The sequence below is a fragment of the Siphateles boraxobius genome, unplaced genomic scaffold (assembly GCF_051911475.1).
Source record: "Siphateles boraxobius isolate OS27281-9 unplaced genomic scaffold, OSU_SipBor_1 22, whole genome shotgun sequence".
NCBI lineage: Eukaryota > Metazoa > Chordata > Actinopteri > Cypriniformes > Leuciscidae > Siphateles > Siphateles boraxobius.
The window spans coordinates 1,841,365-1,856,178 of NW_027508833.1; the positions used below are offsets into that span (position 1 = coordinate 1,841,365).

The following is a 14,814-nucleotide window of genomic DNA, read 5'->3' on the forward strand; positions in this document are numbered from 1 at the left end:
TGAGATTTTATTTACTAAGTAAGGTAAAGCACGTGACAACAAAAGCCAAACAAAAAGTGTATTATAGCACCTATAGTGGATCAGAATTAGCAACAAAGCAAAAAGATAAAATAGCAAACTTAACTTACTAGTTGATAGCTGATGAACAGAGATAAATATATATATATATATATATATATATATATATATATATATATATATATTAATGAAACAATTAGCATCTGTTTTTGTGAGTTTCAGACATTTATGTTTTAGCCTATATGATATAGGTCAGTGGTTTTCAATATGGGCCGCCTACTATTAATAAAAATAATAATTTTGTTAATATATGTAATAATGTCTAAATAAATATAATAGCTAATGAAATAACGAAAAATAAATATTAAACTGTTGCTGTGTAGGCTATTCACTATTTAAGCTCACTGATTGGTTGTGGTAAGAATAAACCAAACCACCAATTGAAATAGGCTAGCCTGCCATACTTTTGCTGCATTGGGTAGACTGAGTACAGTTGACACACTTTTTGCGTTTTAATGTTTCACACAAAAATAGATACTGAAAAGAAGTGAATTTCTACATGACATGCCACATGACATTTCATTAGCTTGTAGACTAAGATATTATCAATCAATAATACCCATAAGTAGTTTATATTTTCCACAATTAGCTCATAAAAATAAGGTGCTTTTTGTCTTAACTTTGTCTCAACTGTACCCATATGTGGTCCAGTTGAGACAGTAGCATGGTACAGTTGAGACACCCGTTTTTAATGATGTAAAGGTAACTAAATGTCCATTGCAAATATAATAAATAAAGACAAATAAAGAAAAAAAGACAATTGGGCAACATGTTTATTTATTCATCCATTTAAATTCATTCATTTTATTTAAATTAGCACTGGTTTAAATATATAAAACAGGAACAATATATTTAATATATTTATTAATAATACACAGTTTACATATCACAAATATCAAATTTTATTTTCATTTGCGTCCTATGCTGGCTAATTACGAAGTTAAACCTGTTATCATAACACTGAACAACTAAACAGTTTGTTTCTTAATAGAAATCTATCGGGGGTACAGCTGATGATACACGTGTGTCTCAACTTACCCCGCTGGCCACCTCGCACATTTCTCTAGATTTTGCAATGATCTCGCATGACACAATACCATGAAATATGCCAGTTTTTAGGGAACAGAATAACTTTTGTGATGACACCAGTTACGTTTAACAGTCACATAAGGATAATAAGCTATTTCTTGTGGAGTGTGCATGGTGAAGTGAACCTTTTGCCGATATCTTCGGATCGGAGATGCGTCCGTTGTTCAAATTTCCCACGATCAAAGAAGACACTAATACGCATGCGCACACCACAAATCACAACTTGTGTTTGCTGCGCACGCTTCAAGTTATTTCAAGTTATTTAAGGTGTCTCAACTGTACCCAGTCTACCACAGTTACTTTAGTCTACAATATGGGATAGTTCACCCAAAAATGAACGAAAATGTTGTCATCATTTACTGACCCTCATGTTGTTCCAACCCTGTATGAGTTTCTGTCTTCTGTTGAACACAAAAGAAGATATTTTGAAGAATGTTGGTAACCAGACAGTGGACGGCGCCCATTGACTTCAATAGTATTCTTTCTACAATGTGGTCCATTCAACTGTTTGGAAACTGACATTCTTCAAAATACTATAGGCTATTTTGTGTTCAACAGAAGAAAGAAACTCACGCAGGTTTGGAACAACTCGAGGGTCAGTAAATGATGAAAAAAAAAACATTTTTGGGTGAACTATCCCTTCAAACATGGATAAATGGTTATCAGCCTAGATCGTCAGCAACACCGGAAAAAAAGACTAAAAACAAAGCTAAACGTGCAAGTCTTCATACAGTATGTCATGTGTCAGTCTCTTGACTCTTTTGCTGTGTTGAGCAATGTAGCCGATCGCTGACTGGTGATTTCTTGAACTCAATGCCAATTAGAAGTTCGTCAGAAAACTCCAGGTTTTGTTTTGTTCAGAGTAAAGCAAGCTCGCGAATCCCTTTTATTTTAACAAAAAGTGTAGACTCGATGTAAAGAGATGTATTGTGCAGTGTAGACAGCTTCATTGATTAACATCTACACACTGCAAATGCAGAATATAGCTACTCTTGAAAGGACTATAGCAAAAATGGGTCAAAAGTCTGATATGTTCATTAAGGTTAGAGCAACCGGGCTTCTGGAACCGGGACTGGGCTCGGGAACCCATGAGCTACATTTTTTGTTTATTGCCAGTTTATTCGATAAAGACTCCTTTTGTCAACCAAAGTGACACAAATAGTCGGGTCTGCAAAATTCTTGCAGTGGACCGGAGAAACCTATCCTACATGTTTGGTTGTGTGGGCCATGAACTGGAAAAGGTTGGGAAGCACTGATATGAGAATATGTAGAGGACAAAAACACAGTTCATTCAGAGGCTCAAACGGAGCAAAAATATGCAGTCTGGTGCAGTTGCTGATATGACCAAAACATAGATGAAATTCTTATAGCTTAATGTAAATCAATGAGATCTTAATAACAGTAGGCTATTTGTCAAAAAATAGGTTTTAGGAAGATCAAATGGAAACTCTTAGTTTTATTGATCTAAGCTCTTTATAATGCAATATATAAAACAATTGCAATATATAATGCAGTATGTAATAATACAATTTATCATAGAGCTCTTTTATAAGCTCTTTATAAACATATAACCCAATACAATGATGAGAGATGAACAAATAAACATTTCTCCTACTGTAAATTTTTCTATATCTGGAACACTTTCAACCAGTAGGCCTATAACAAAAAGTGCTTATGAAAAACATTTCCTATCCTACATTTAAGCCAGTGAACCTGAAGAGTTATAACCTGAAACATTTCCAGTACGCTTTAAACACGTCATCTACACAAGAAACCCTCCTGACTGCACAACAGCTCTCATATTGTCATGTTATTTCTGCTTTAATCCAAATATCCAGTAAGCTTTCATATTTCAAAAGAACAATTCCTAATATGTTTATAATAATTCTAGTAAAATTGCATTTGAATATAGGCCTACCTTTAAAAACTTAAATGTTTTGTTTTCAAACAGCAATGTTGAACAGAAAAATGTAAAATAATGTCATACATATGTATCACTCTTTAACCACTAAGTGGCAGTATAACTCCATTGTGTGCCATTTTTGCCTGATGACTGTTAATACATTTCAAATAGTACTACCATTTTGTTATCCTTAAGTGCAATATAGGCCAATAATATACAGTATATATGGCCAATAATATATAAATATCATATGAGCACTGCATGAAGGAGTACTGGATCTTCCTAAAACCGACATTAGACTATCAGTATATTGAAAATACAAAAAATGCAGAAGTCAGATCACTGGTATAGCCGTCCTTGACTTTCATTAAGTAACTTCATTTTGTTGTTTTACCACATAATTTCAGTCTTACCACAGAATTAGCACTTTCTAAAGCAATTGTTGCTCAAACCAGCATTTACTGGAAACACTGCGATATTCCAGTGTTGAAATCAACTATTGAATAAAACAGTTCAACATGGGGCTAATGTAGGAAGAAACAATATACAATCATGCTAAAAACATTAGTCTTGTAAGAGCAATTTTTTTTTATCTTGAAAGATTAAACACAACCAAAGTGCTTGCAATCCCAATCATCTATCTATCTATCTATCTATCTATCTATCTATCTATCTATCTATCTATCTATCTATCTATCTATCTATCTATCTATCTATCTATCTATCTATCTATCTATCTATCTATCTATCTATCTATCTATCTATCTATCTATCTATCTATCTGATGTTCTATCAGTAAACTGTTTTTATTTTATTTTCAAATGTTCAAGTAATTTTAGCATGAGTATTCGAGCTGAGAATTATTTGAAAAAGCATAATTCTTAAAGCGAAATATCTGAAATGAGAAAAACAAATTGTAATTGGATCGCAATTGTTTATCATAATAGTTTATAACGTGCAATCATTCTGTACACAGAATACACATCTCCGATGTAAACCGATATATTTATTTAAAAATAAAAGATTTCCACACACGAATTTGGCCTAAAGCTCAACACACAACTGCAAAACAGCCATCAATGGTTTTAAATGGACTCAACTCTTACCAAAATCTCAAACTTGGCAAATCACTTTCAACCTCTTACATAATCAATACAAAACTTGATCAGGTGAAATGAGACAATGGGTCATCCATTCATAATAATAATGCAAGATAATGAATGCACATTTAATCAAAACATCAGTCTGGACATTTGAAATGTATGTGTATAGAGTGACTCTTCAAGTGAAATTAAACCCCCAAATGAGTATCCAAATATACACATTGTTTATTTATTTATTTATTTTACATAAAGTGCAGCTTGCTAAATCTTGATAAGCAGAACTACAGCAAAAAGCATCGATGACCTATGAACAGGAAGTTTAAAACTGTACATACAGAATGTACATGCTTCATGTTTCCTTTACTTCTTCATCCCCATTTATGAAATAAAGCTTTTATGTATTTATCAAAACAAATATTATTGATGTCTTATATTGTCATTAACATCATTTACTGCAATGGATAAAGCAAAACTGTCTATCAAAGTTAGGATGAACAAATCTGCATCTCTGATTATGTGCAGAAATGAGAGATGAATGAATAACTGATGCATAAAGCAGGTTCATTCAACCATCGTGTGATTGGTTGAACACAGAAGCACCACATTGCAACAATGAGATATCCAACAAACCCAAACACTGTGCACAAATAAATAAATGCACAAGCAAAATACGACTATCCAAAAATACCACTTTGGAAATGTTTTTATTATCATTTTAATAAACTTAAATTACCAAAGAAACAAACACTGCTTTACATATTGCTGTTTTTGTAGGTTGTTTTCTGTCTTTCAACAGTTAAAGCAATAAAAAAGAGAGAAAATACAGACTGATAAGCAGGACATGTGCAGAAAGCTGTACAGATGGCTTGCTCAAAAATACACAGGGTTCAAAGACCGACAGAGAACAGTTTACAGCACACTGTCCATAAACATCTTTCTTTTTTTCTTTTTTTTTTGGTATTAAATAGTTTTTTGCAACTAGAATCTCTCATACTCGATTTAACAAACACTGAACTCGTCTCTTAGATCCTTGAAAGTTCCTGACATAAATAAGCAACAAACTCCTTCAAATAGAAGCCACAATTTGTTTTGTTTCCGTTTGCTGCGTACTGTACAACAAAATACTCCATTCACCTTCAGTTATTATCTGACGGAGGCAGCGGTAACCTCGAGATCACTCCATTTCCAAGGAATGTTTTTCAAAAAATATTGCAATTTGTATCTTTTCTTCAACGTCTGATGCATAACACCTTTTGCATCAAACTTTCAATATCATTCTGCATTCCCTGTTCACTCTATCACTGTAAGGAATGGCGTCTTATTCGATTGTAATGTTGCTGACAAAGTGCATCTGTTCTCAAGTGCGGCAGTCAAAGCCAGCCAGTGTTTCAGGGAGAAGTGCTCATGTGGCTGATATCAATGATTCGGTTTTAACCGTACCCTGAAAAAAAGGGCCAGTCGAGACATAAAAGTACATATTATAAAAGTAATACATAGTTTGCTCCTTTCTCTTTTTATTATTTGAAAACCACAGTGTGCGCCAATACAAAAGCGGTATTGCCATGTCAGGGTTAGAGGCAGAGCCTAATATGGCTGGAGTTTCCCTCATGTACACCGTTATATTCTGTGTGCAATTGCTTCTAGTAATGCTTGTATGGCTCACTGACACAGACAAAAATCCCTGACAGTAGATTCGCTGATGCTATAAAGTGTTGTTTTTTTGTTTTTCTGTGTACTTTACATAACAAAAGCTATGTCAATTTGGCAAATTATCTTAGTGCTTGTGCCGAATATACAAAATATCAACAAAGGTCAGCATTTTATTATACAAGATGGTTCTTTCGACACTCAGCAGTCAGGTTCATCCAGTGAACCCTGAATATTATAAACAGCAAGAGACAAAACACAGTGGGACAATATTCACACGTCACAAATACAAGGATAATGACGTTTCGAGGGCGTAGTGTCCAATGTCTGATTCTGTACCTATTTTCAAGCAATCCCCCTCTCTTATTAGTCAGGAAATATCAAGGTCTTCTGAACAGGCGGTCGACTTGCAGTGACGCAATCTTTCCTCCCTCATAACAAAACATCACCACGAAAATAGCAAGTGGAATTCGCACGTACATTTAAACGACGACAACAAAAACTCTCTTCTGAAACGTTTCAATAAAACGAGCAAATTAGCCCTTGAGGGTTCTCAGCTAGTTTGAGGTGGAGTCCCAGTCAAACCCCAGCCGAGCGTGCTCTGGAGATCCACGGGAACGAGGGAAGTCCAGTTTTCCTTCACAGCGCCAGCAGAGTGGGAGAGTTGAGTGAGTCTGAGGACTGGTCGCCGCTGCTGCTGCTCCGCCGGTGGGCTTTGGAGCAGGACTCGGACGAGGGCGATGGGCTCTCGGGCTCCAGCATGCTGGGGTACGTGAAGATGAGGCTGGGGTGATTCGGGGTGGACACCGGGGTAGAAGCGGCCACTACAGGAGTGTTCAGACTCTCTCCGTCAGAGCAATACATGCCACCGCCTAGACAGATGGGCTTGATGACTGAATGCTGGGTTTTTGCTTCATCCTCATCGTCGTCGTCGTCTTCCAAAGGCTCCTGTTTGACCACCACTGGGTTAAGAGTATGCATCGGGCCCCGGGGCCCCAGATTGGAGCGCATGGTCAGAGGAAGGGGCGCACACTGCTGGGAGAGCAGGTTTTGATGGCGTTCTTCGAGGGGAAGTTTGCACACAGGGTTGTGGGCCACCAACATAAATTCCAACTTGTCCTTTTCCTTCTGCAGGGTCTCGATTTCTTTCTGCAGGTCAGCCTTCTCCTCCTCCAACTTCTCTGTTTCCTTGAAAGGAAAAAAGAAGCACAAAGAATGATTATGCTGCATCTTGCCTGATATTCTTTTGGCTTGTGATTGTCAGCAGTGTGTTTTTGTGTAGTGGTGCTCTTGGTGGTTTTCTAACTGGTTCCTAACCCTAGTCAAAAGACCCCTTCCCCAGATGTCTATCTGAAGTCTAAGCCTATACGAGGGCTGGACCAAGGTTGCCTGCATAAATGGGTTACTATTAAAGGGTTCCCACAGGTTGATCTTGCAAATGTTCTCCTTAATAAGGGGGCCAAAGACATTCTCACAACAGCCAGAAAACTTAATGATGCTCTATAATAATTTACACCCCTCCTCCCCCCCAGCTGGTTAAAGGGATAGTTCACCCAAAAATGAAAATTCTGACATTAATTTCTCACCCTCATGTTGTTCCAAACCTATTAGACTTTCGTTCATCTTCAGAATGAAGACAAATGAAGATCTTTTTGATGAAATCTGAGAGCTTTCTGTCCCTTCATTGACAGCTACACAACTACCACTTCAACACTTCAAATTGCTTTATAAGATGAACAGATTTAATTTTAGGCTTTTATTAACTTATAAACATTGATCAGCAAACATAAACAGAAGCTCAACCGAACCTGCTTGACGCACAAAAACAAACCTCATTGGTTCTTGCTGAAGCTCAAACGTGCTGCGTAACAAGAGACTAAAGCGCTCAATTCATATGGATTAGTTTTACGATCTCTTTATGAAACTTTTGAAGCGTCAAAGTGGTAGTTGCGTAGCTGTCAATGGAGGGACAGAAAGCTCTTAGATTTTATCAAAAAAATATCTTCATTAGTGTTCCAAAAATGAACAAAAGTATATCGGGTTTGTAACGACGTGTAAGGGCGAGTAAATGATGACAGAATTTTCATTTTTGGGTGAACTATCCCTTTAAAGGTTTGACATATTGGAAGTCTTGTATTGACATATTTGATATTCTACCAATGATAAAACTGTGCTAGATGTTAAGTTTTGTGGTCACTTTGCATAAAAGTGACTGTAAAACATGTATTTAAGGTATGTGAATGGCATATTTTGAGTTTTAATATTCAATGGGTTATTTTTGATTGGCCATTAGGCTAGTTTTGTTACGCAGACATGGCAACCTTGTGCTGCACGTATAATGAAAATAAAACTCAAAACGTGTGTGTAATTATTAAATCACAAACGTTTTCCAGTTTGAACTCCCAGAACACTTAAGCACTAGTAAAGGAACACCCACCTATAAACTCAAGCAAGTATTTCCCAAATTAATTTAAGTTGTTCGCATTCCTTTGTTACACGGAACGCTTGACAAAAAAGTTCAAAGACTGATGTGACTAGACTGTCAAAGACAAGCCTCATTAATTTAGCTATAAGGAAGAAGGAAACCAAAATGAAAGCAAATGCTAAATTTACAAAGAAAGAAACTCAATAGAAGAAAGGCTCTAGTTATTGTCACAGGAGACACAGTTCCTTATTTGGTGAGGAATGAAGAGAATGGGGGAAGGGAAGAGGGAAGATAGCAGTGAGTGGGGTTTGATGGTTAGCTGCGGTTTCCTTCTCCAACAATATCAGATGTTTGCTTCCCTTCAACCCCCTGTAGCACATTCTTCCCTCATGTTTCAGGTCTGACAGCCTGAGAGATGCCATTAGAAAGCTATGTAGTTCAATTACAGCCAGCATTGTCTGGGACTCGGGGCATTCCCAAGCCTGCCAGACAACACTGGTCTTCTGTGGTCGTAAAACGTGTCTTTTTAGGGTGTCTTCAGCTTTTAACCACTGAGAATTGCATGGAAATAAGTACAATATTTGTGGGCATTTCATTTGGGGTATTTGGTAAACATGTTTCCCATTGTGCTAGTAATGTTAGAAAATGCTTGTGTGTTTGCAAAGGCATTATAAAACTCACCCCTTGCAGCATATCGGTCAGTTCTCTTCTGCGGTTCCGGCATTTTGCCGCAGCTAGTTTGTTTCTTTCTCGCCTGACTCTCCGTTTTTCTTCTTCCTCTGGGGTGAGCTGCAGATAGAACTAGGAGTGAGATTTCCCAGTTGTTTGTCAGAAATCTTTGTGATCCTTGCATCTCAGATAAAAAGTCATTTATTTATGTAGCGCTTGAAGTCAGGGTGATTGGGACACATTTTGCCATTAAGATGACTTGGGAAAACTGTCAACCTGAATTCACCTTAAAGATTGTTTCAAAGCAGCTTCACGGTAATAAACAAGATAACAACATATTAATGTTGCAAAATTATGAAACAAACTACATTTTAGCTATAAAGCAGCTCCAAAAGACAATAGTGTCATTATTCAATGATTCAATAAATGTTAAAAAAGTGTTGGTAACACTTAACAATAAGGTTCATTGGTTAACATTAGTAACCTTAGTTCACATGAACTAAGAATAAACAATACTTATTTTCAGCATTTATAAATCTTAGTTAAATTCATTTCCACATTAACTAATACGTCATTAAAATCAAAGGTTGTTTGATTAGTCAATGCACTGTGAACTAATATGAACAAACAATGAACAGTTGTATTTTTATTAACTACTAACATTAACAAAGATGAAACAATACTGTAACAAATGTATTGCTCATTGTTAGTTCATGTTAGTTAATGCATTAACTAATGAACCTTATTGTAAAGTGTTACCAAAGTGTTCTTGTACTATACGTTACAGAGATTTTGTGCAAGACTAACCTGTTCGTCTCGCTTGCGTCGACCTCGAGCGTCTCCGATGGAGCGGATGACCCCGGGCCGCGTGAGGGCCGTGTGTCCGAGGAGACTCGGGCCGCTGGACACAGACAGGCCGTACGGGTGAGGCCGAGAGTACGGGTTAGACATGGATGTGATCACTGTGGGCTGAACCATCCACTGCAGGTCCTGACTGGTGGTTATGGCATTAATCGTTGGAATAAAGGCACTGCTAGAGCCAGGCATGTCTAGTCTGTACTTCTGTGGAGAAGAAAGAAAAGCATTAGGATTAAGCCATTCTTTTATGGTGATGTCACAATTGCAGTGCAAACTTTCACACAAAGAAACTCTGGATTAAGAAGACTCTGACTTTCACCGTACATTAAACACACTGTGTGATTCATTTTTGGTCTTTGTTACTGCAGCAACCCACTTTTTAGCCATTTCTCAAATTCCCATCATCACAGACTAATGAATCATGCCGCGTGCTGCCTCGCTCTGCGCCCTCTTGACTGCTTGACCCCCAGAGCGACAGGGTGACACACTCACAGTGAATCATGGGAAAGCCCACAACCCTCCCCGACAGAAGCAGACCAGGCTTAGATAGCCGCGAAAATAGCCGCGGTGATGCAAAGGGCTACAGTATCACCGCTGTGTGGGTATTCAACAGATTTGCGTTTTTCAAGAAATAAACCTCTTATAAGAAATGATTATGACTTCTAAAAAGAACACATCATTAATAAGAAAATCTAAATAAAATGCTGAACTGTTTTTCAGTTGTTGTACGTCTTTAATGCCAACTGTCTTTTAACTTTTGAGATTGTCTGTAAACTCAGAAATTAAAAATGTGCAAATATTAGATTAAGTTTAATAAAACCTCAGTGTTAAACTTAAATTTGCCTTAACTTAAATTCCTACTGTTTTCTCGCTGTTGGATGAACAGATTTCTATGCAATAATATAATCTTAGGCAACAATTTAAATGAGAGGTTTAAGAATGAGTTTTTTGGCTGCATTGTGTAACTATTTTGTATTTCCCTACTGAACACAATTATACGAATAAGAAACACTGGTAACACTTTATTTTGGTGTCATTGTTACAGATGTTACATGTACAGTAAAAACTATAAATTATGCATAATTACATGCACCTAACCCTAAACAAAATGAAGCCATAACTCTATAGTAAGTACATGTAGTTACTTGATATTACTATGTACGTAATACATTAACATAATACACTAACAATTGCTAATTAACATTAATCACCATTACTATTATTAATGAATGCTCAGTTTTAAATAACGTCAGAATGTTTAATATCAATTTAGAAACGTTTAACATCATCAAACTTTGTAAGGCTAGTCCTTTATGGACTTCCGATGGGCTATGTAAAATATTACAGGGATAGTGAATGACTTACACGCAAGCATTGCCCAAATATTCGTTGGAAAACACATCTGAATGATATGATTTTTACATGTCTGTTAAATGCTGAATCAGGTTATGAGACTGCTCTTCTGTTGCACTCAGCCGGGAAGCAGCACTGGGATCTCGTGCCAACACATTCCATCCTCCACATTCCATTCCATTCACACATTTCTGGTGGGATTTTAACGGGAAACTGACTTCATGTTACAGACAAAGTTTACCGCAAATCATTTGGAGGCGAATGAATTACGGGAAATAACAGCGATCATTAGGCTACGTGAATGAAAAACAAGCATTATTTTACAGTATAAAATCTGAGGGTCAGTGTTCGTAAAGTAGTATTTTCACTGAAGGCGTAGTGTTGATTTAACATACTAAGTAGATAGGCTACTTGTTTTCCACAGCATATTGCGAAAGACTCCACTAACTACCAGGAACTGACGCGTTTGTTTCCCATTTCATCCATGACGAAGGACCGGGAAGATCCACATAAACACATTGAATCATTCTCTGTTGTGTTGAGAAGTAACGCTTTATCTTCTCTTGAAATACACTCGAATCCCTTCCACTTGACTTCCCCCGAAGGAGTCAAAAAACGACACATGCTGGGATCGAAAGGGGGCAGTTTATTCCACGAGTTTAAACAGCAACCCTACAAGACAAGATGATGATCGGGAATTTCTGACGGGAGCAGTTAAACCTTCCAGATGTGATTAAAATACCAGCGTCTGGGGAACAAGCTGCCATGACCCAGTACACAAGATCTTATTCATTCCCTGAGAAGAAGCAGATCGGGGGAAAAATTACCAAAAACACTTCATTTAGAAGAGATGCACTTCACTGGAAACATTATGTAGGCTATAATCCATTTTAATGCAACACTCTTGCAACTCGCAATACTCATCGAGGCTTTAGATAGTCTATTAATCTAACAGTAGCTGTAACCATAAACTTGTAGCAAATTATTATATTAACAACAACTGTGATTAGCAGCATCTACGATAACATACAAATGATTATAAAGCGAGTTGCATGACTTAAGGATACAATTGAGTATCATGCAAGCTTTAAATAAAGTGTGATAAAGCTTTTTTTTATTACTAGCCTACTTTCTTTCAACATTTCAACTATTTACCTTTTTTTTTTAGTTTTTTTGTCCATGCAGAAAGTCGCATACATTCCATAAAAACATGCATTTATTGAAGTATTTTTTTTACTAGTAAAGTAATCAAACGGGGAGAACCTAAGTCTCCTGTCATTGCATTTAAATCACCATATTTGTCAATTCTAGTCAGTTCATAAAAAGTATAAGCCCAAAGTTTGTGTAAATCGCTTGGTCATATCTTTTTTTTTTTTTTTTTTACTTTTCCCATTTAGGCTACTCGAATTCCGAATTGGCTTTCTTTTCTCCATCCTAAACTTTACAGTTCAACTACGGATAAATGAAAGGTATTTTCAGATAAACTAAATGAAAACTGCACGGCACATGTTCTGATGGTTAGTGAAGTGCAGTCGCTATGTGGAAGTCCCGGAAGTGTGGCATTCTGCGGCCACTGCGCGCGCACTGACTCTCTGTGGGTTTATTTCACATTACGCACGCCACCCACGCCACTGCTGCCCTTATCTGCCTAATTCAACGGAAACATAATGTTATGAGTGCCAACATGTGCGCTATCTTTCCAAAACGATAGATTGCAGGAAGAAAAAAGAAATCTCTTCTGGGAATCATTTATTAAGAGAGCGAGACGGATTCCACTGGGAGGATTTTACGCGTTTTGCGCGTAGCCTATATATGCGTATGTGTTTACAAGATTGTCTTTCTTTTCAAAAAAATGATCAGATATGATTTTAAAACACAGCAATAAAAATTTGACAAATACACAGGTAGCATATACTTTTATAGGCTGCTTATAGGGCGCATCGCCGTATGCAATAACCGAATGTTCGGTTTTTATGGACAACACTTGTATTGCTTTTCAAAACATGCACACAAGGCCACTGCGTGATGAAAACGACAACCTGCAAGTCCTCTATTTATAAAAAGTTTGGTCTCATCTAACATCGCAGTTTATGCATGACTTTAATCTCTGCTAATGTGTTATTATTTTGCGGCGCTGCTTTAAAATTACACACTGCTATTGATGTTTACTGCAATAACATGAAGTATGTGTAATGTAGTGTGAGCATTGTAATGCAAAGAAGATAAGCTATAAGTGCACATTGTTACACTAAAAAATGCTGTGTTGTTTCAACCCATGTTTGGGTCAAATATGGACAAACCCAACCGTCAAAAAATGAAACCAACGGTTGAAACAACCCGGTATTTTAGAGTGGGTAAGTTTGGGATTATTAATGATAACACGGCAGGCCTGTTAATGTAAACCCGTTGATGTGAGGTGTGTGTGGAGACGGAGACTCGGGCACCTGGTAGCTGGAGGCGGGGATGGGGCTGGTGTCCGGGTGCGCCGGTGAGCTGCTGCTGCCGCGGGAGGACGTGTCGTATGTCCCGGTGTAATCCTGGTACATGATCCAGGGAAACAGGAGGAAATATTTAGAAGCTTAATGAATTCCCAGACGGTCAGTGTCTTCAGTGGCACAAACAGCACTTCCAAGCGCAGCGATTCCTTTACACCTGATCTAAAAATGATATCCAAGAGAGGCTATAGTTTAATGCTCGGTATGATAAATCCAGGCATTATATTCTATTAGCCGATTAGAGAAGTCAGCGATCTCAAATTCTGTAGTCTCTTTACAGTCCAATAAATTGATGTTCCCGTGTAAAATTAATGTGCAATAATCGTCACTACTGAGATGTTCTGCTATAACCAGATGGAAAATGAAAAATCTGTGAAGCACCTACTTTTCTTCAGTAAACTCTTGCAGGTTTAGTCCTGTCCCCACAGCAGTGACTCAGGGATGAGTGTACCGCTCTGGACTTTGTTGAACTGATTTTGGCGACTAGGTGAACTTCAGTGCTACTTCTACAGGTCCCGTCGGTCGTTAGATGACTCACTTCAATGGCTCTACTCTACTCCGATTCTCCGCTTATCAACGCCAACCTGCGTCTACGCGTCACAGCCTTGTTAAGCCACATAGCAAAATGGGGGTTTCATAATATACATTTTGGGTCATTATGCCAGACGTTACGATTCCCTGAAGAGCTTATGAAAAATTAGGGCTTAAATATTCAATAAGAAATTATGTTATGCAAAGGAGAAATTGTTTAAGATGTTTTAATTTGTTTTAAACTTGTTTGCTTGCAGCAGCCACCCCCATCCCACAGTTGGTTTCGACCATTGACGCATGTTTCCAAAAATGGGCAGTTGCGTCAGAGCACACGCGCATGGGTTTCCTTGGTAAATGCACGGTAAAGACGCGTCAGGGATTCCCTCCCCTCTTTCCCCACCTTTAACTTTCACTGGGTGGTCTGTGGACATATGTACTCGGTTCCTACGAGCACGGAACACGGCGAGAGCGTGCAGAGGTGCTCGTGGTTTCAGAAAGTGGCCGGATGTTGCTCTCTGAACCATTGGCTGTGCGCGTTCTAAAGTGCGAGCATGTTTGTGCAATTGCTTCATCGTGGAGTTTCTCTCTCTCTCTCTCTCTCTCTCTCTCTCTCTCTCTCTCTCTCTCTCTCTCTCTCTCTCTCTCTCTCTCTCTCTCTCTCTC

The 14,814-nt window shown here is 37.8% G+C and overlaps 1 protein-coding gene across 6 annotated transcripts; it reads right to left on the reverse strand.

Moving 5' to 3' along the window:
- Positions 1–4,858: 4,858 nt before the first annotated feature.
- fosl2 (FOS like 2, AP-1 transcription factor subunit) lies at positions 4,859–14,195 on the reverse strand. Of its 6 annotated transcripts, none has more exons than XM_077238331.1 (5): positions 14,006–14,185; positions 13,570–13,782; positions 9,722–9,976; positions 8,927–9,034; positions 4,859–7,008 (listed from the first exon to the last, which is right to left on the reverse strand). In XM_077238331.1, the coding sequence occupies exons 2-5, from the start codon at positions 13,669–13,671 to the stop codon at positions 6,460–6,462; spliced, it is 1,014 nt and encodes a 337-aa protein (XP_077094446.1). In that variant the 5' UTR covers positions 13,672–13,782; positions 14,006–14,185; the 3' UTR covers positions 4,859–6,459. The 6 variants fall into 6 exon arrangements, with proteins under 6 accessions (XP_077094446.1, XP_077094449.1, XP_077094447.1 ...); XM_077238334.1 differs by having other exon boundaries at positions 13,570–13,662; positions 14,006–14,169; XM_077238332.1 differs by having other exon boundaries at positions 8,927–9,046; positions 13,570–13,662; positions 14,006–14,167.
- Positions 14,196–14,814: the final 619 nt, after the last annotated feature.

Bases quoted from the DNA above. Each gene is read 5' to 3' on its own strand.
- fosl2 (XM_077238329.1), bottom strand. From the start codon at position 13,671: ATGTACCAGGATTACACCGGGACATACGACACGTCCTCCCGCGGCAGC. The intron at 9,047-9,721 runs GTTAGTCTTGCA...TCTCACTCCTAG, and splicing joins GACGCAAGCGAGACGAACAG to TTCTATCTGCAGCTCACCCC. The intron at 7,009-8,926 runs GTGAGTTTTATA...TTTCCTTTCAAG, and splicing joins TGACCGATATGCTGCAAGGG to GAAACAGAGAAGTTGGAGGA.